We start from the raw sequence: 21,362 nt of genomic DNA, 5'->3' as shown, positions 1-21,362 counted from the left end.
CACGGCTGTTCCTCTGAAACCATCTTATCTATATTAGTTTAAGAAAAGATTAAAGACCAGAATGTTTTTTTTCCTGCCAGTTATGTCCACACTTTCACAGTTCTGACAGCAGGATTTTGCTACCATAGGCATCTACACCTAATTTTCTCACTCAGGAAAGACCACGAATTTCCCTATGTTAACCTCCCATGGCCAGTGGTATGGAATTGTTACCTGTAAGAGCACTCCTGGCAGACAGGGCAAGGCAGAAGAGATCACCTCATAGCCTTTCCCACCACATCACCGTCCCAGTATCAACAAACCTCTCTTTAAAATCACCCCAAATGCCACCTGCTCTGCAGTTCCCAGCTGAAACTGGAACAAGAGCTACCAGGCACCTGTTCTGCAAAGCAGACTTTGGCACGCCCCACCACTCAGTAACTAAAGGGGGTGGGAGAGAGGGAGGAAAGTGTGCGGATTAATACCCTGGAGGAAGAGTGGGACAAGACTATCTTCTGTGAAATTGACTTTACCACCACCTGCCATGTGGTGCAATCTGCTGCATCCCACCGCGGAGACGCTGCTTCTGCAGCGGTTTCTCCACTAATCTAGGGATAAAAGCCACCCGTGGGCAAGGCCGATTCACCCATATTGGGGGCAGGAGGAAGGGGGCGAACCCCACCGAGGGCAGGGAAACCCCCCCCTGCCCTCTAACTCAGTCGCCGCCCCCGCACGTGCAACACCGACGGTCCCCCCCGCAGTGGGTGAGAAGCCGGGGCAGATTCCCCACCTCCCCTCCACCCCCCGAGAGAGCAGGGGGGGGGGGGGCCGGGGTGCAGCTCGGACAGGCAGATTCCGATCCAAGCAGCCTCCCTCCCGTGCGTCCTGCGGCCCCCCCCCCCCGCCACCCCCGGACTCACCAGACGGAGCCGTAGGCCCCGGAGCCCACCGGGGACAGGTTCTGGTAGCGCTCGGGCACCTCCCAGACCGTCTTGTTCAGCTCCTGCCGGTAGAACTTGGGCCGCTCCTGAGACATCTCGGCTCCGCAGCCCGCCCCGCCCGGCCAGGCGGGAGGGGGGACTCTGCCGGCGGCCGCAGCAGCGGCTCTTCCTCCCCCGCCCCCCCCCTGCAGAGAGAGGGGCAGGTCTGCACCCCTCCCTCCCCTCAGGGGGGCCTCGGGCCGCCGCCGGTCCCCCCCCTCACCACGGCCCGGGCCAGTGACCGTTGACAGCCGCCGCGGACCCCCCCCCTCCCCTGTCGCGCGCTGCTGCCCCCGCAGGGGCCGCGGGTGTCTCGTGCAGCGCCTCCCCCCCCCCCAAAAAAAACCCCAGAAAACCAAAAGAGTGGGGGCTGTCCCGCGCGAGCTGTTAGGGTTCTCCTCACGCGCCCCCTGGGTGCTCCGCACTGTCACCCCAAGGGGCGGGACAGCGCGTGTGTGAGGGGAGGGGGGGGGGTCCTGAAAGGAACCAGATGTTGATGCGGGGGGGGGGGGGACTCCTCTCACAGGCAGAGCAAGGCAGGCGGCGAAGGCGACTCCGGAGTGACCTCCCCCGCCCGCGCCCAGTGGCACTGCCCAGGCGATTCCGCCTCCTCCCGCAACCCCGACCAATCGATCGCGCCCCGCCGCCGCCGCCGCCGCCTCGCGAGAGCGGAGGCGCCCAGCGCGGCGATGACCCAATATGGAACCAGCGCCCACCGCCCTCCGCTCTCGCGAGAGCGGCCTGAGACCGGGCTGGGGGCGGAGCTAGCGGGGCGCGGGGAAGCCGCGCGGCGGGCGGCGTGGGCGGCGAAAGCCTGGCGCGGAGGAAGGGGCGGCTGGGCCCGGCGGAGAGAGGCAGGGGGCCAGGCCTGGTCATTGCTGGGCCTGGGGCTAGCTGGCTCTGGTACATCAGAGGCGACCGGCCCCTGTGGGTCTGGTGCCTCGGGATTCATTTCACTTCCTCCCCCCCCAGCGACTGACGTCTCCCAACTCAGCCCTCCGCCCTGGGGCCGTCTGCGCGCAGGAGCCCACGGAATAATGGGGCGGAGGAACGCTGCGAAATCCTCTCCAGGATTTCCCGTGCCTTGTGGCCCTGGCTGCTGGGCTGTAGGCGCTTCGGGGGAGCCGCCTTTTGGGGGCTGGGCGGTGCACAAGGATCCGCCGCGGAGCGAGCAGCTGTGTAGGGGCTTTGCGCCGAGCTCGGGTCTGAGAATTGGGAAGCAGGGGGATGTAAGCCTTCGCTTGAGAGTGCAGCAGGCGCTGAAATGCCCTGTGAAATGGAGCTCAAGCTCAGTGTCGGCACCAAATAACGAAGTGAAGTGGCTGCCCCAAGGTCACGCAACAGCAAATAAGTGGCGGTCAGCCTTTGAATGCAGGGGCCCCTCCCTTTAAGCGCTGGACCATGCTATCTTTCACTTGAGGTGGCGAGTTTTGTAGGCGCTACGTTATTCAAGACAGACGTGAGTCACCAAACTGCTTCTGAGTGGCAAATGCATGAAACGCTGGTTATTTTGCAATTAGATAAAATTGGGTTTGAGAAAGTAGGTGGATGCAAGAAAAACCAAAGAACTGCCCTAGAAGAGGCCATTAAAATACTGGGGCTATCAAGGTGCCTGATCTTTTTGCTTCACTATGTACCGTGCAGCGGATGAAAAGTTTTATGAGCTGTACATGCACTTTACTTCAGTATCTGTGCAATATCCACAGACACGGCCCCCGTGGGGTTGGAGGAGGGAGGGGAGAAGCTCAGACCCAGGTCACCCCGGGGGTGGGGGAGGGAAAGGAAGGGGATCGGACGTGGCCTCCGTGGGGTTGGAGTGGAGAGGCTCAGACCCAGTCACTCCGGGGGGAGGAGGGGAGGGGATCAGACGTGCCCCCATGGGGTTGGAGGGCACGGGATCAAACCCGGTTACCCCATGGGGTTGAAGGGGGAAGGGGATCAGACGTGCCCCCCATGGGGTTGGAGGAGGGCGGGGAGAGGCTCAGATGTGCCCCCCATGGGGTTAGAGGAGGGCGGAGAGGGGATCAGACGTGCCCCCCATGGGGTTGGAGGAGGGAGGGGATCAGACCCGGTTACCCCATGGGGTTGGAGGAGGGCGGGGAGGGGATCAGACCCGGTTACCCCATGGGGTTGGAGGAGGAAGGGGAGGGGATCAGATGTGCCACCCATGGCGTTGGAGGAGGGCGGGGAGGGGATCAGACCCAGTCACCCCACGGGGTTAGAGGAGGGAGGGGAGGGGATCAGACGTACCCCCATGGGGTTGGAGGGGACGGGATCAAACCCGGTTACCCCATGGGGTTGGAGGAGGGCGGGGAGGGGATAAGACCCAGTCACCTCACGGGGTTAGAGGAGGGCGGGGAGGGGATCAGACGTGCCCCCCATGGGGTTGGAGGAGGGCGGGGAGGGGATCAGACCCAGTCACCCCATGGGGTTAGAGGAGGGCGGGGAGAGGATCAGACTTGTCCCCCATGGGGTTGGAGGAGGGCGGGGAGGGGATAAGACCCAGTCACCCCACGGGGTTAGAGGAGGGCGGGGAGAGGATCAGATGTGCCCCCCATGGGGTTAGAGGAGGGCGGGGAGGGGATAAGACGTGCCCCCTATGGGGTTGGGGGAGGGGATCAGATGTGCTCCCCATGGGGTTGGAGGAGGGCGGGGAGGGGATCAGACCCAGTCACCCCATGGGGTTAGAGGAGGGCGGGGAGGGGATCAGACGTGCCCCCCATGGGGTTAGAGGAGGGAGGGGATCAGACGTGCCCCCATGGGGTTGGAGGAGGGCGGGGAGAGGCTCAGATGTGCCCCCCATGGGGTTGGAGGAGGGAGGGGATCAGACCCGGTTACCCCATGGGGTTGGAGGAGGGCGGGGAGAGGATCAGACGTGCCCCCCATGGGGTTGGAGGGCACGGGATCAAACCCGGTTACCCCATGGGGTTGGAGGAGGAAGGGGATCAGACGTTCCCCCCATGGGGTTGGAGGAGGGCGGTGAGAGGCTCAGATGTGCCCCCCATGGGGTTAGAGGAGGGAGGGGAGGGGATCAGACGTGCCCCCATGGGGTTGGAGGGGACGGGATCAAACCCGGTTACCTCATGGGGTTGGAGGAAGAAGGGGATCAGACGTGCCCCCCATGGGGTTGGAGGAGGGCGGGGAGAGGATCAGATGTGCCCCCCAGGGGGTTAGAGGAGGGCGGGGAGGGGATCAGACCCAGTCACCCCATGGGGTTAGAGGAGGGCGGGGAGAGGCTCAGATGTGCCCCCCATGGGGTTGGAGGAGGGCGGGGAGGGGATCAGACCCAGTCACCCCACGGGGTTGGAGGCGGGGCCCTGGCCCCCCCCCGGGCCAGCTGGGGGCAGCATCCCGTGCCCCTCGCGCCCCACCCCGGGGTTGGCAGTTGGCGAGGCCCGGCCGCCCCCGCGAGTCTCGAAGCCGGGGCGGCGGCGGCGGCGGCGGCTCAGGTTGCCGCGGGTGAGCGGACCCTGGGCTCCCCCTGCTCCCGGCGAGCGAGGGGGGGTGTCCCGGGGCGGGGCGGGGCCGCGGCTGGCGGGGAGAATAAGGGGAGGGGCCGTGGGCGAGTCGAGAGAGGGGAGGGAGAGGCTGAGAGCGGCCCCCCGGGGGCACTCGGCCCCCAGCCCCTCTGAAGAGCTGCCCCAGGGATCTGGGAGCAAGGGTCCCAGTCTTCCCGCAGTGGCCCTGGGGGTTGCTGCGGTGGAGGGGGTGATAACAGCGCCACCACTGCTCCCAGTGGCCTGGGTGCTGGAAGTGGGGTGCGGCTGCACCCTCTGGCCTGAAGTGGTTTTTTCCAGCATATCCAGGGTTTACAGTTTGGTTCAATGGCTCTGGGCACCCACACTGAACAAATTGTTCCGGCGTCCCTGCTTGGATGGGGTTACACCAGGGATGGAGGTATCCCCGGCTTAGCCACTTAAACATTCTCTTTCAGTGAGACAGTCCGGTTCTGTGACCTCCTTCCTCCCTTCAGTGTCATGGGTTAAGGACAGTGACTTTGATTTCACTCTCTCGCCTGCCCTTATTCCCACGTTTTTGACTGCCCACTATCAGTGTGACCTCATGGAGCCAGATGCTGAGACGGTCAGCGCTCCCAGGCAGCTAGGGAAGTACAGAATCAAGAGAGGCATATACACTGAAGAGCAGTTCCAGAAAAACTATGAAAGAAACACTCCCTCCCCAAGGAACAGGGACTTCAGAATCCAAGGAAGGGTCCAGTGCAGGTGAGTAATATACCAGGAATTTGGCGGGTATGAAGAAACTGAGGAGCCTGTTCAGGTACCAATGTAAAAGCAGCGACTGACCCTCCTGCAGCCCCAACTCAGTACTACAATACAGAGGTGACTGATAGAAGCTTAATCAAAGCACCAAACTGTAGAGTCCCATGTCTAGAGCAGGTAAGCAGGGCCATCTGTATCTGTTTTCCCACCAAAGATGGAAAATGTTTCTGGTGCCCTCCAGATGACTGAGCAAAACAAAAGCCATCAAGCAAAACTGTTGAGAGAAAAAAACCCACACAAAATCAGGGATTTGGGACCCCTGAATGCAAAGGTTTAGTGCCCCCAAATGTTGGTGCACAGGGTGTCACCCACCGCCAGGGGCAGCCCTGCATGTGTGTCAAGTTTACCAGAACACGGGGAGTTCCTGCCTACAGACCACAAAAGTCTCTCTTCATTTCACAGTTGTGGTAATGTGAGGCAGCTATGCATAGTGAGGAGGGATTCTGCTAATTGTTTCAGTCCCCTCCGGTGCTTCCTTCCACTCTAGCTGGCAGACACAAGGTTACATCTGTTTTTTCTGGCATTTGTATTTGCTATTTTTGTTTAAATTCTCCCAGGTATCACTTTCAGTTCCTGCCTAGAGTAGAAAGAGACTAGGTTTCCTAAGAGTATGGTAGAAATTGCTCTACCTCATTCTGCCTTGCTTGCTGCTGCACTCTAAGGTTCCCTTCTAGGATGGGTGAGGTGAGTGTGCAAATGCAGCATTAGTTAATATAACCCCACCCTGTTCTTCCCAGTAGGGACTTGCACTCCAGAGTATATACCCAAAGACTCAAAATACCCATCTATGCTGAAAGAAAAGGAGGACTTGTGGCACCTTAGAGACTAACCAATTAATTTGAGCATAACCTTTCATGAGCTACAGCTCACTTCATGAATGTATCCGATGAAGTGAGCTATAGCTCACGAAAGCTTATGCTCAAATAAATTGGTTAGTCTCTAAGGTGCCACAAACCCTGCTTTTCCTTTTGCGGATACAGACTAACACGGCTGCTACTCTGAAACCTGTCATCTATGCTGAGATGTTGCAGGTGCTGACCACAAAGGAGCCTCTTTCAGCAGCATCAGAGGATGTCTTGTTCTTCCACCATGGAAAAATTAACCAATCAAAGTTTGGAAAATCATTTGTCATATTCCCTTTAGTTTTGTTGTGGGACTCTGTCACCCAGACTGAACTGTCATCTCCATGTTGTCTCAGGCTTTACTCTGTCAGTCATTGGGATTTATTTGGGTTCATCAGGGGGTTGCGTGTGGTAGGTTTTCTTCGTGGGCACACTTCCTTTCTCCCATATGGAGATCAGGATAGGGGCTTCCTTTTGAAATAATACCAGTTATTGTTCTGTGGATTGGCCGACAAAGAGCACTGTGAGTGGACTAGGTGAGTTCCTTATTCTTGAGTCACTTAATAGGAGCACCTACATACCACTGTTCTTATAAAGAAGTTGAGACCAAGTCTCCTGAAACATCACTGAATTATCACTTCTTGGTGTTCTGTTTCAACTGCTCACTAGAACTGAGGAACTGCATCCGATGAAGTGAGCTGTAGCTCACGAAAGCTTATGCTCAAATAAATTGGTTAGTCTCTAAGGTGCCACAAGTACTCCTTTTCTTTTTACTAGAACTGAAGTGACTGCTGAAGCTTCACCTGCTGTTTTGTGACCCTGGTGTGACTTGAGGTTCAAAGCTAACTAAGACTGTGGGTCAAATTCAGCTTTGTTCCACTGTTGTAAATCTGGAGTAATTTCACTGAGGTGAGTGGAGGCATTTTAGATTTACATTGATGTAAATAAGAGTGCAATTTTATCCCTGGCCTCCTTTTCTAGCTCTTCCTTTACCTTTAGGAATAATCAGAAAGAAAAACGTCCTTCACAGAGATCAAGGAAGCTCCATCATATGGGATATTAAATAAAAGAGAGATCAGACAAAGTACTAGAACAAAGGTATCAAAGTTATTTGGAGGAGAGGATCGAATTCTATTTAGTTATGGTCTGAGAGCTGGAGTTTACACTGAGGTCTGTGTATTACCCCCTGATGTCAGTAGGAGATTTGCACAGAGAGCAAGAGGAGAATATGGCCTTCATGTAGTAGCTCAACATTATTTGTTCAGTGCTTTATTATTGCATTCATCATTCATTGAGAAAATCTGCCCCCCTTTAGGCCTGTTGTTTCTGCCTTTTGTTTCTCTTGCTTCCTCATCCTCCTTTCACAGTGTCTGGCCCACTTCCCTATCTTTGTGAGTCTCTTCTGTTCCTTCCCTAAAAAGAAAAGGAGTACTTGTGGCACCTTAGAGACTAACCAATTTATTTGAGCATGAGCTTTCGTGAGCTACAGCTCACTTCGTGTTTCATTCCTAGCTGCCAAACCATTGAAGTTCAGGTTTCAGAGTAGCAGCCGTGTTAGTCTGTATTCGCAAGAAGAAAAGGAGGACTTGTGGCACCTTAGAAACTAACAAATTTATTTGAACATAAGCTTTCATGAGCTACAGCTGTAGCCACAAGTTCAATCACTCCCCATGCCCCCGTTCTGTCCACGACAATGATCAGTGATTAAATAGTTAATCTTGACATCAAAGTGTCATAACTGGGCTTTAAAGTTGACAGTCCAATCAGATTAATAGGGAAGATGGAAGTTTACTCCTCAAAGTCACTGTTTCAGGCTGTCTGCAGACTTGGGCAGATGCTGCATCAGTTACATTTGGTTCGCTTTGGAGTGTTATTGCAGACATGAGGACTAGAAACTTGCTCTTTTTTTTAAATGAAAGCTTAGTTATTAGAAACTCTGATAAAGACATGTGGACCATATAAATGCATTATGTGACCCAATGCCCAGTCAACCTGTGGAACTCATTGCCAGGGGATGCTGCAAAAGCCAAAAGTATAACTGGGTTCAAAAAATAATTGGATAAGTTCATGGCAGATAGGTCTATCAGTATCTATTAGCCAAGCTGGTCAGGGACCCAAACCCATGTTCTGAGTGTCCCTAAACCTCTGCCTGCTAGAAGCTGTGATTGAATGACAGCAGATGGATTACTCAGTAAATTACCCTATTCTCTTCACTCCCTCTGAAGCATCTGACACCAGCTGCTGTCGGAAGACAGGATATTGGGCTAGATGGACCATTAGTCTGACCCAGTATGGCCATTCTTATGTTCTTAATCCTGACTGCAGGCCATCAGTTTGACATCCCCGTATTACCGAATATAGTACGAGAAACAAATTTGACTGTTCCCTGTGGTAGATGGACATGGGGACTTAATAACTGTTTTTCACCTCAGTTTTCAAAGATTTTATCATTTCCAGTTTTCCACCTTCATCAGAATAGCAGGAATCTAAGCACTGTCTTCCGCTTATCCTCTTTGGTACCAAAAATAAGAAATCAGTATGTCCAGAGTTGGGGATCTTAATTCAAAGACTAATGTGAGTGACACACAAAATGTTTGCTGTTGATTTGAATGGAATGCCAGGGAACCAGACATAGGAATCACTACATTGCATTCATGTTATATGTCTCTACAGGACCTGAAAGGGGTTAATCATAGCTCTATGAATTCTGGGCATAAAAAGGACAAAGGCCTGGTAAGAAGCTACAGAGGTGGAACTACTGAACAACAGTGCACACAGAACTTGTCTGGTTCCTTTCAGATTCTCCTGGGCAAGATTCAGAAAGATCATACTCAAGATGTTTCCTATCCTGAACTGGTTGTGTGCATATCGAGTCAGAGAATGGTTCCTGAACGATATACATGCTGGCCTAAGTGTGGGGATGGTGCAGATTCCACAAGGTAAGCAAAGAAAAATATTCTTGCGTGTCTTCCCCGTTCCATCTTTTTCCTTTTATTCATACCTCATTTTTCCTCCACTCTCCCTAGGCTGATCAGAAGTTTATTCTCCAGTCATGTAGGGTCCTAAAGTGGATAGAGTTTGTATATGCGTGCTTTTGTGTACATGCAAAATATTTTTGTGTGTGCCTGTTTTTCAGGTATGCATCTTGCATATATGCACACATTGATGTGGATATCCATGTGTATGCGCACTTGCAGGATTAGTTTTGGGGGATGAATTTGAAAGTAGCTTTTTCAGCTCATATGTGTATGCTTGTGTACATTTGCATATGCTTACCCTAGTATGGAAGCACTGCTCATTGTTCCATAGTTAAGTTTGTGTTTACTTGTTTGTTTGTTTATTTGCTTAAAGTAGGGATTCAACCACTTTGTTATGAATGAAGAACACAATGTATTCTCCCCAAAGTTACAGCATTTACTCTTTGATTACAGAATACATTTTCTGAGAATTTACAATTAATGAGCTGAGATAAAATTTCTTAAACAATGGATGCTGTGAGAGGGGAAAAAAACTAATTTGTCTCTAAAATTTACTTTAATCTAATTTGGGATCACAAACACTAAAATGCCTTAATAAAAATCATATGGTTATTGCATGGTTTAAATACAGGGCAGAATTAAGATTGTTTGAATGCCGTGACTGTTTGTTTCCATTCCTTGACATGTTTGTATTTTTTTAAAGTTTGACGTGAACTCTGAATTTCCAGGATTTATAATGCTTAGTTCTGGAATAATTGTAACATCCCTGTAATGTATTTTACCCCTAAATTACTGATACATACTTTCAGTCTTTACCGCCATCTTAACATAGTTTTTATTGGGGAATATACAATGGGCTTCAAGTTGACATCAAATTTCCTTAACTGAATTTATAGCCTGCTATGTACAGGAAGGTAAACATCTGCATACATATGTTTGTACTTGTACTCAGCATTTACTCTTATGCACAATATTAGACATACACAGAGAGGCACACATGTGCTCTCAAACAAATATGCATACACACATGTACGCCTTCTAAGATTCAGTATTTTATTAGGTTTCAGAGTAGCAGCTGTGTTAGTCTGTATCCGCAAAAAGAAAAGGAGGACTTGTGGTACTTTAGAGACTAACAAATTTATTTGAGCATAAGCTTTCGTGAGCTACAGCTCAGCTGTAAGCTCACGAAAGCTTATGCTCAAATAAATTTGTTAGTCTCTAAGGTACCACAGCAAATTTATTTGAGCATAAGCTTTCGTGAGCTACAGCTCAGCTGTAAGCTCACGAAAGCTTATGCTCAAATAAATTTGTTAGTCTCTAAGGTGCCACAAGTCCTCCTTTTCTTTTTGAGTATTTTATTAGTATTCTTTGTGACAATGAGGTTTACAGCTCAGCTACAGGTTCCAATAATGTTGATCAGGACCCTCTAGGACCTTTCTGGATGACCTATCTCCAACTTCTGGAGGTAAAACTGAAAGGAGACCTATATAGAAGATGGTATGTTGAGTCAGAAACTTGAATCTGTTAGAATCCTGATAGAATCCACCACATGGTTCAGTTCCTGGGTCATATGTAAAACCAGAAGGGACTTATTTTCCAGTTATATTCAGATATGTCTCAGATACCGTGAGAACAACTGAGCTTTCAAGATTTCCGTCCATTGGGCCTAAAATCTCAAAAAACAATGCTCAGACTTCACTGTTAGTCATTCTGAAACGGAACCTGTCCCTAAGCCCTGATCTAGCCTCAAACCCAGTCCTCATTTTAAATCTAATCCCATGCTGTATCTGAACACCACCTCCATGCCCACCAATAATTTACTAAATGAATTACAAAGAGAATTTGGTAGTCACCTGCTTTTGCTGAACTGCTTGCTTCAAGTGAGCAGGAACAAAACATCAGACTGCTGTGAATCATATTTTTCATACTTTTTAGTGCAATTTAATTGGTCAGATATATAAAACTTTTAAAAAAGAAAAGGAGTACTTGTGGCACCTTAGAGACTAACCAATTTATTTGAGCGTAAGCTTTCATGAGCTACAGCTCACTTCATCGGATGCATACTGTGGAAAGTACAGAAGATCTTTTTATACACACAAACCATGAAAAAATGGGTGTCTACCACTACAAAAGGTTTTCTCTCCCCCCCCCCACTCTCCTGCTGGTAATAGCTTATCTAAAGTGATCACTCTCCTTACAATGTGTATGATAATCAAGTTGGGCCATTTTCTTTTCTTTTTGCTAATACAGACTAACACGGCTGTTACTCTGAAACCTGTCATAAAACTTTTAGCATCTGATCATTGTTAGGTGACCTAAGTGAAATGAGTTTGTGGTTCTAAGTCCAGTTTCTAGTTAACAGGGGCCCATGTCACAAAACAACCACGAGGTTTGACACTAACTGGCCCCATAGTTGTCAGTCTCAATTCTTGCCTTCTCGGCAGAATGGATTATGGGGGCTGAACTGTCCTGTCACCTGTGGAGGTGGCTTCTCCAGACACAGATGGAGATAGTACTGGGTCACTATGAGGGAACCTTGCTTTGCTGCTTGTGCTGTGCCTGTTCTGTCAATCAATACGGAGCTTCGTTCTTCAAGGCTGCCAGGCAGGCACTTTTTCACAAGCAGAGTTTCACTTCAAAAATAAAAGTAGAAGATAAAATCTTGCCAGGTACACTTTGCTTTTAGAAATGTATGTTTCTCCTCCAGGACTGTCAGGAGTTTTGTTAACGAGGTTACCACTACCAGTTGTCAATGGCTTCTATTCTGCATTCTGCTGCTCATTAACATATGTCATATTCGGGACTTCGCACCATATCTCCATTGGTAAGTTTTACTCTGCTCTGTGAATTGGGTCTCCAGGACTTATGGGGTCATGTGCAGAGTTGTCATTAAAGGGTGTGGGAGGTGCCTATATCTATCTTTGTCTCATCTATTTGATCTTACTTGGTAGCATGGTCTTGGAGTGAGCATCCTCACTCCTAGTCACCTGCTTGGGTTCGGTTCCAGTTCTGTAACTGTCTTGTTGTATGATCCTGAGGAAATCACTTAGGACTCAACTGTGGACTACCTTGTATGCCCGCACAAGGGAGTAAGGTGTCCACTTACTTCCTTGCATGGACTATCCACATCACAAGTACCAGCACAGAGGAGAGAGCCAGAATGCCATGGAAGAGTAATCAGCACCAGACACAGCAGGGCTTGCGCAGAATACTCTTCCTTCCTTCTCTCCCCCACCATCCCCGAGAGCAAGAGGGGAACCAGACTGAGAGTCACAATTTGGCTTCTGGTCTTCTCGTGGGGGTCACACAGCTGCTTGCCACCATCACATCCTTAATGGTTCTTCACTCTTCCGAATTATATATTCACAATACATACAAACACATGAGAAAGAGAGAAATTTGTACAAAGAGATCAACAAACAAATGGACTGGAGACATAAATCTGTGAACAGAGTCCTGGCAATTTATTTTTTGGCAATGGTTCTGATCCTAAACCTCCTCCTTTGTTTTCCCTTCCTTTCAGGTGAAAAGGTTGGCCACTGTATCACAATAAGTGGGTATAGGGTGCCCTCTAGTCTTTGAGCCAGAGCTACACTTCCTTCTTCAGCTAACTTCTTTCACATTCACTTTTCAGTCTATTTGACAGTGGGGTAAAAGCTTGTTTAGAGTTTGTATTGAAATAATCTTTGGTCATGCATCTGAACAACTTGATAGTTCATGTTTGTGAGGTTGTAGATGTAATCTGCTTTTGAATGATATATCAGGAATTTCATATACTTGGGAGGGAGGTGTGTGAGAATCAGTGTTTCAGACATCATTTTATATAGCTATTAAGAAGTGTGTGTGAATGTATATACACACACACAAACAAACAAACACACACAGACGGTGAAAATAGACCTTCTAGTGCATGGGTGGGGGTGAAAAATGGACTTGTGGTTGCAGGGAATCACACAACCTTCTTCTCTGTTCTCTGCTTCTGTTGGTCCCAGGTTCATTCAGCATTCTGAATGCAATGGTGGCAGATGTTCTGAAGACTCTGAATTTCAGCCCTATATTGACTGCTAATGGAACCTTTGCCAATTTCTCAGATGCAAATTATATGAAAAGTTACATGGAAGCCTTGACACTTACTGCATCAACGACATTTCTGACTGGGATCATCCAGGTAGAAGTTGCATTCCTTTTAGCTCCCGATGGATGTGGCCTTGATGGACATTGTACAAACCAGGGAACTAGAACTACCAAGAGGTTAAACTTTCCCAGCACACACGTTTGAATATATATTTTTTGCAGTGCATTGAACACAGGGCTCTAGATCTTTTTCCTCTTAGGATTTCCGACCAAGATATGTTAAAGTGCCTCTACCCCTTGACCCACACATTCAATTCATTTTCAAATCCTGGTACATCCTCCTCCATAATATTTCCTGAATCAGAATTTTTTTCTGTCCACACAAGAACTGCTGGAAGCTGAGAGTGGACAACAGGGGATGGATCACTCAGTGATTGCCTGTTCTGTTCAGTACCTCCAAAACACCTGTACACACGCCCCAGTTCAATCTCTTCACTGGTTCTCCATTTTCTACTGCATCAAATTTCAGCTTTTTGACTCCACCTTTAAGACTCTTTATTGCTCTGCCTCGCCCCACTTGTCAGTTCTTGTCTCTTGCCAGTGATGCCTGGTAGTTTTGGTAATTTATCTGTGGATTTCCATGCTTTCAAATATTTGGGTTTCTTGTAAGTTTTAACCTTAAATCTGAATGTCTTTCCTTTTCTAGTAGATTTTTCTCTTAACTGCCATGTTCTTATAAGGATTTACCCTTACATGTACTGATTTCTATACCAACTCTTAATTTCTCTTTAACATTGTTTTTTGTCTTGGAATTATTTTTAATCCATCCGATCAAAAGTGGAGGCCAGAGAATCTCCTTGTGTGATACTGGATAGTTAGAGTTAAATGCTTTGCATTTGGCAGCCTGATTCTCCACTGCTTGCACTTTTATGTAGTCATTTTTACCTGTACAAAGTGGATGAAAAATGCTATCAAGCTGCTTTAGTAGTGTTTTACTCATTGTGCAAAACGGATGCAACAGGTACAAATGAGTTCACCTGGTGTAAAGCAGTGGAGAATCAGGCCTTTGGTGTATAAAGGACAAGGAGGGTGTTGGAGAGTTAAGGATTAGGTTCCAAAGTAGCTGATCACTTAGTGTCAGGCTCAGTCCCCTTTGTGCCACCACTTCTCATTCCTCTCTTGCCTTCCTTTCAGTTGCTTTTAGGCTGCTTCTGCTTGGGGTTTGTCACAACCTATCTGCCAAAGACCCTCATTGATTCTTACCTCACTGCAGCAGCGCTGCATGTCATCGTATCCCAGTTCTCCTTCATCTTCGGGATTGTGATCAACTTCCATATGGGCCCCCTGGCCATTTTCTACGTGAGTAAACCAGACACTTGGTTCAGAGACGTGCCTGCCCCTTGGAGGGGAAGGGAATGAACAGCTTCCGAAATTAAGATAATTTCAGTATAAGCACATTGCTAGGGGAGAAATTAGGCAAGTCTCAACCGTAGCTACGTTCACTCTTCGTAGGTGGGTGTACTATACAGTGTATGCAGATTTTCTGGATGCTAGGAGGAGAGAGGGGCTGGAGAGGGTTCTCTACTCACTTTAGAAAATACAATGAGAAGTACAAAGCCATATCTGTGCTGTTATTTTCTGTATTGCTCTCTATAGAAAACATATTTTTAAAATCTTGCTGTGTTCTTAGTAGCTGTCTCCCTCTTCCCATTAAAGATACTTTTGTCACAGAAGGGCCTACTAGTTGAAATACAAGGGCATCCTTTGTCATCCTTTACAGAGTGTGAAATGCCAGCTCATATAAAAAACGCTGTAATATCCCCTTCTCATCCTCTCTGTGATGTTTCCCATTCAGAACCTGTTTCAGTATTGCGTGGCTCTCCCAAAGGCTAATGCCACCAGTATATTGCTATTTTTGGTTGGCCTAGTCATGCTGAGGATCAGCAATTGTATCAAGATAACTTACAAGCACAGTCCTGTTGCATTCCCTATGGAACTTCTCCTGGTAAGTCTTCTCCATATGTCCACTATGATAACTAAAATTAACAGAAACCAGCAAAGTCTCACTATATGAGAGGTAGCTTGGTCTTGTGGTTAGAGCACAGGGCTGTGAACCAGGAGCTCCCGTGTCCCATTATCTGCTCTGCCACGGATTTGCAGAGTGGCTTTGGACAATTACTAAATCTCTGCATCCCTGCCTCCTGAGGATGCTGTGAGGAGTAACTAATGTCTGTAAAGTGCTGTATAAATGCAAAGTATTATTCAGAAATTGGCGCAAATCAAAACACCAGGTCTCCCGTCTTGATCAGAGTTTGAACCTCTTATCTTTATTTATTGTGAGCAAAATTAGAACCTTGCATCCAAACACTCACTGGGGTTTCTAAATCCGGGTCTGAGTCTGAACCTTCCCAGATGTTGGGGATGTTCAGACTCATTCTATTTTAGAGACAGGTTCCAGCTGTGGATTCAGATTTTGTTGGTGTCATCTTTCATTTACTTTTTCTCTTTCTTTTTTTCTTCTCCTGCGTCTTTTTTTTTAATGATCAAAAATATTAAATGTAAAAATAGTTTAAAAAAGGCTGAAAGGAAAACTCTGACCATTTTGCTCAGCCAGAAGTCTGAAAGTTCAGCGGGTCAGAGGTACTTTTCCCCAGGAATAAGGTACTTAGAGTCCAACTGTGATTGATGTTAGCGGAAGTTGAGGTTACTCAGCACTTCGTAGAATAGGGCACGTTTGTGACAATGGCCATGTCGGAATCCAAGATCGGAGATTGTAAACTGGTTTCTATCCTGCTTTGTTATTAATTTAACAACTGGAGAAAGAACACTTTAACTCTTTAGTGTTCAAAAATTGTCAAGTCAATAATAAAGTTAATTGTAATATCTCCTTATGTAGTGCCACATCATAATCATGGTCACCTGCAAGAAGTTCAGAAGTGCCAGTAGTTATGTATTTTATTGAAAAGAACATTTTACAGGTTATTTCAAGGTTCTCATATATTTCCACTTGCAGAAAGAATCTGTAGGTAGCTTCTGTAATTATTCTTGTGGAATTTTGAACATTCCATAGTTAAGTTATGATGGAATTTTGTAAGCAAGTGTTTAGCTTTCTCCTCATCTTCCATTATCACAAACTAGAAACTGCATTTATTTTGGTGTATTTCTTAAGGAAGTATTATATAACATGTATGAAAAGACAGTCTCTGCCCCCTTCCCCCCAGAATTTACTATCTATAATATAATTTTCCTGTTTTCCTTCCCAGATTATTACAATCACCATTATTGCTAACCATGTGCATCTGCATGCCGAATCCAGTATGCTTGCAGCCAAAATGGTTCCACACAGGTTGGTAATTTCCAGTTATGAATGAAAACGTACTCGAGAGAGAGAGAGAGATGGTCTGTATTCCTTGTTCCTAGATGTATGACTTTGCATTTGGCTTTATGAAAACATTTGGTTTGAATGGGCCCATCTTACCAAGTAATCCAAATTGTTCTGTATGTCTGCCCTTTCCTCACCATTATTTACCATCCACAAATTTAATTTTATTTATTTACATTTTAGATTAAATTTTATTTTAAATTGTAGAGAAAGGTTCTTGTTTGTGGGGGTTTTTTGTTTTGTTTTTCCAAATGTCTTTTTTTTTCCCTCCTGGTCATTTTTCTTTACATTGGGCTTGCCTTGCAATGGACTTAAAGTATTTTACAAACATTAATGAACTAAACCTCCCACTATCCCTGCAATTGAGATATTAAATATCCTTATTTTACAAGAGGTTATAGACCAGCAGTAGAAGCCAAGTGGAAAGTGCAGTGCAGGATATTTCTGAGAGGAGGGCTCTGGGTGAAACACATTCAGCAACGATCCTTATTGCTGCTGAAAATAGATGCAGTCTGTGCTCCCTTCATTGTGTGCTGCCGAAGGCAACATGTAGATAGGGGAGCCTAGATACACCCCAACTAGTAGCTCTCTCCCACCTCCCATAGGGCCATGAAATGCTACTCTGTGTGTTAGCCAGGTCTCTGCCTAGTGGTTAAGGTAATGCTTGGCATCCTGCCACACTCCTGTGGCTATGCTGGTTAGAAAGAGGCTACCTGCATGCTCTTTGATCCACCCTCCATCTGCTCCTCTCTTAAACAGTATTCTCCACAGATTACTGACTTACATTTACTGTGCACAGACCCATCAAGGGATTTTCATGAGATGGCAGTGATCACCCCAACAAGATTCAGAGCATCCCCTGAAGAGTTCTGAATGCCGTCGGCTGAGGTCCTGAACAGGGGAACTGTACGTAAGGCACAGAACAAGATTAAGACAATTTATTCTCTGCTATTCCAGGTTTCTGCCTCCTACGCTGCCAGACTTATCAAATTTGAGCAGGATTGTAGCCCATGCCTTCTCCCTGGCTATTGTAAGCTACTTCCTTCTCATTTTCGTGGGAAAGAGGTACGCTTGTATTCACAACTACAACATCTCCAGCAACCAGGTGAGAGCACAACCTCACATGCTTCCTAGGCCAGCCAACCTGGACTTACTTGTCACTTACCAAAGCCACTAACTGTCTCGGAGTGTGGTGGGAGTCCTAGGGGCAGAGCAGAAATGCAGCCCAGTGGCTTTACAGCAACTCAGCTACCTTCCCAACAGGAGGAAGAGCACTGGAATCACAACTATCTGAAGCAGTGTACGAGCTGAGAAAGGCTAAAACAATGGGTGACTTCCAGCACCCTGCCTGAAACCAATCACATGCATACGGATGTTTGTTTGCCCCTGAAGAAAGATATGGGATATGGTAGAGGGGTTGGAGAGGCCAGGCTAAAACAGCTACTTCTTCTACAACCTGACCTCTGTATGTTCCTAATTGTGGGGTGCACCCCCCGCTTATGCCAATGAATTTTGGAACTTTTCTGGAATTTTTCAAAGTGCACAGCGCCCAAACATTAATAGCCAAGGTTATAAAAGGGCTGAATAGCCTCATTTCCTTCCTTTCTGTAGCCACCTGTTGGTGCAAGGATCTTCTCTGTCTGGAGTGATGATATGGGAAGTCTTTGGCCTCAAACTCCATTATTTCTAGTGTACTCTGGTTAGTAACTAGCAAGCTTGCGCCATTTCATATTTAGCTTCTTACGAAGGCATTGAGATTTTATTAGGATGGAACTAAGGCAGGTAGGAAGTCAGCATGACTTCTTGTAGCCTTCGGGGATGACTACAAAGGGCATGTCATTTGCACCCAGCATTTGCATAGGTACATTATGCTGTGCATGTTAACTGGGGTGTCATATCATTCAGGGGGCTAGAGTTCACTCTCAAAGGACTCTTTTAGAAGAAGGAACTGAAGTTGTTGAGGTCAGTGCTTCAGGTGTGAACATGTGGTACAATGAAAGGGAGCGCCTTAGCCCTGCTTTTCAAAACATCCCCAAAGCCAAGCAGTACAGGTGGGCATCCAATAAATGGGAGCAGACAGTAATATCACTCTTGAAAAAAACCACAGTTACTATAAGTAAGTAAGTTTTGGGGTTGTGTGTTTTTGTTTTGTCTGTGCTTTATAGGAGCTCATGGCTATAGGGCTATGCAATATCTTCAGTTCATTTTTCAAAAGCTTTGCCATCAGCTGTGCTATTTCGGGGACTGTCATTCAGGAGAAGACAGGTGGAAAAACACAGGTGAGTTGGGTTGGTTTTATGAGCTGCGATACCTGATCAGGAGGTCAAGCTTCCAGACCCTCCTCTAGGATCAATATAATTCCACTAGAGCCCTGGTTTTCATCCAAGCAATTTACAGACTTCTGTAAACACCACTTTTCACAATTCTGCCTGTGCAACGTTAATTCCGTCCCCTTATGCTTCTGCATTAACATGCAGTCTTTAATTACATGATCACAGACTGCTAGTTTTGTAGTATCTGGAGCAGAACACGATGGGTCATCTACTGTTGCTGCAACTCCTGTGCTAGGGCGTAATAGTGGTGATCTTGCAATCAGAAGCACACAGTTTCCTTTGCCCCTTTCCTTACTTGAAGGCGGTCTCAAATCCCCCTGCGTATACTGTTTGTGGGCAAATGGTCCTTCAGCTGAAAAGAAGAGTGTATCTGAGTGACATACAACGTCACCAGACTCTTTCAGAATCCTCTGAGTGGGATTAGGCCAATGGGTTGAACCACACAGTGAAAGCTGGCGCTTTAGAGCTGGAGGGTTGGACAAAGCAAGAGTACTTTTGCAGTACTATTTCCCGCTGTAATGTGAAATCCTGCATTAGTTTCTTCCCTCAATAAGATGCGTGGCTGGTGGCCATACAGCCTTCGATATCTGAGGAGCTCAGCAGGGGAGCAACACATGGTCAGGTCGGGAATGCATCTCTAACACAATATCTCTGTTCAGTTTGCAGCACTAATTGGAGCATCCATAATGCTAGTGGTAGTGATGAAAGTAGGACACTTTTTCCTGGCTCTGCCTAATGTAAGTGAATTTGAAACAGGATGTAAGTAGGCTGCTCCCATAACTAAGCATAATACAGAAGTCTTCCAGAATGCATTAGGGATTACACAACAGTTAACGGTTTCTAGGGATGGGACCAAACCAGAGTCACAGATTCAAACGCCCCTAAACTTTATGGGGCTGAAAATCCAGATAGAAAATTTTGCATCTGAGGCCCATTTCTGGTTGTTTAGAAAGAGCTTGGTCTCATGGGCTGGAGCATAAATGAAACGTCATAGCCAGAATCCATCATTTAGAAATAAAGGTTTTGCTTATTATCTTAATCCCCTATCTTGCAAACTCTTACACTGAGTAGTCCCATTGAAGTCAACAGGGCTATACGCTTCCATGAAGTACTCTTAGACACAAATGTGTACGTGTTTGTAGGATTGGTGCCTCAGAGACTTCACTAAAGGACACAAAACCCTCCAACTGGAATTTGGTTTTAGTATGTGTGATACCAGCTTGGACTTTGAGATTTATTCCAAAACCAAATGGTCTCCTAAACTGCCTGCCCCAGATCTTTCATTGCCCTATGAGACTCTAATAAAATACTGTTTTTTCAGGGACCCATATTTCCATTCATCTCTTAATATTTCCTCTGGCTCTCCCATTCTTTGGAAAGTTTTACTTAGGGAACTGCTGAGACCGAGCATTATTTTCCAATGTCCCCTGGCCTCTCTGTAAGGCCATGTCTGCACTAACACTTATGTCAGCAAAACTTTTGTCGCTCAGGGGTGTGAAAAAAACACACCCCTGCACGACATAAATGTTGCCAGGATAAGCGCTCGTGTGCACAGTGTTATGTCGGCGGGAGATGCTCTCCCACCAACATAACTACCGCCACTCGTTGAGCTGGTTTTATGATGTCGACAGGAGAGCGCTCTCCCGTCTGCATAACGCAGCTACGTGCGTGCTTTTACAGCAGCGCAGCTGTATCAGCTTGTAAGTGTAGACATGGCCTAAGATAGGAAGACCAAGCCCTTTCCCAGAACTAGCTAACAAATTGGATGTTACCCACCCCCAATTCTCTTGTCTGCATTAGGAAAAAGGGGTGTTTTTGACAAATGGTGTCAGACAGCTTCCCCTGTCTGGCTACGTGTTGTCCGGGCTAGCTAAAAGCATTCCTTATCGAAGCAGTATTTTTGTGGTGGCGATGTGGCCCCCCCTTAGTGTTTCAGGAGGCAAAAGCATATTTGCGGTGGTTTATTGAAGAGCACTGCAGCGGAAGTTAACACATATTTCAACAGACGATGCAATTATATTTGCAGACATTCCTGTGAAATTAGACAAGAGATTATATACAAATTTAATATGGGTTTACAGATCAGAAGAAAATTGTTAGTCATATGTATACATGGTAATTACTGAAATGTAGGTATTTTAACACCTTAACTTAGCAGTTTATCTAGCCATGGTCTATGTATCCATTTCATAGCATGTTTAGAGTCCCATAACGAATTAACAGGAGAATAAATGCTATTTTTCTCTGACTCCCATAGGCTGTACTAGCTGCGATTGTAATGGTCAACATGTTCCCATTTCTTGAAAAATTTATGGACGTCCCCACCCTGTGGAGACAGGATAAGTATCATTTTGTAAGTGGGAAAGACTCACACAGGGATTTGGAGCAGGGGTGTGTGTATGCTTTCAGGGAAGGATGCAGAGCAAACAATTCAGGTGCTCTTGGAGAGATGGTCCTCTGCTGCACAGAGGAAGCTGAATTACTGAAAGGGGCTGTTTGATGCAGCGAAATAGT

General features: G+C 47.1%; 2 protein-coding genes across 6 annotated transcripts in view; one reads left to right on the top strand and one right to left on the bottom strand.

Moving 5' to 3' along the window:
- The window catches only part of MAPK14 (mitogen-activated protein kinase 14), a 47,466-nt gene extending 45,901 nt beyond the window's left edge, over window positions 1-1,565 (bottom strand). The window contains exon 1 of one of the 3 annotated variants that reach the window (XM_073319891.1): window positions 900-1,565. In XM_073319891.1, the coding sequence (XP_073175992.1) occupies window positions 900-1,015 (116 nt within the window). In that variant the 5' untranslated portion in view covers window positions 1,016-1,565. The remainder of the gene's footprint in view (window positions 1-899) is intronic. The other 2 variants (XM_073319889.1, XM_073319888.1) reach the window with 2 other exon arrangements.
- Window positions 1,566-4,899: 3,334 nt separating this feature from the next.
- The window catches only part of SLC26A8 (solute carrier family 26 member 8), a 28,017-nt gene continuing 11,554 nt past the window's right edge, over window positions 4,900-21,362 (top strand). For all 3 annotated transcript variants that reach the window (XM_073319883.1, XM_073319882.1, XM_073319884.1), the window contains exons 1-11: window positions 4,900-5,182; window positions 8,881-9,020; window positions 11,767-11,883; window positions 13,052-13,227; window positions 14,328-14,492; window positions 14,989-15,138; window positions 16,397-16,479; window positions 17,473-17,620; window positions 18,681-18,794; window positions 19,508-19,585; window positions 21,106-21,201. In XM_073319883.1, coding sequence (XP_073175984.1) covers window positions 5,022-5,182; window positions 8,881-9,020; window positions 11,767-11,883; window positions 13,052-13,227; window positions 14,328-14,492; window positions 14,989-15,138; window positions 16,397-16,479; window positions 17,473-17,620; window positions 18,681-18,794; window positions 19,508-19,585; window positions 21,106-21,201 — 1,428 coding nt within the window. In that variant the 5' untranslated portion in view covers window positions 4,900-5,021. The remainder of the gene's footprint in view (window positions 5,183-8,880; window positions 9,021-11,766; window positions 11,884-13,051; window positions 13,228-14,327; window positions 14,493-14,988; window positions 15,139-16,396; window positions 16,480-17,472; window positions 17,621-18,680; window positions 18,795-19,507; window positions 19,586-21,105; window positions 21,202-21,362) is intronic.

Source organism: Lepidochelys kempii, chromosome 21 (assembly GCF_965140265.1).
Source record: "Lepidochelys kempii isolate rLepKem1 chromosome 21, rLepKem1.hap2, whole genome shotgun sequence".
Lineage (NCBI taxonomy): Eukaryota > Metazoa > Chordata > Testudines > Cheloniidae > Lepidochelys > Lepidochelys kempii.
This window is presented reverse-complemented; position numbering and strand designations above follow the sequence as displayed.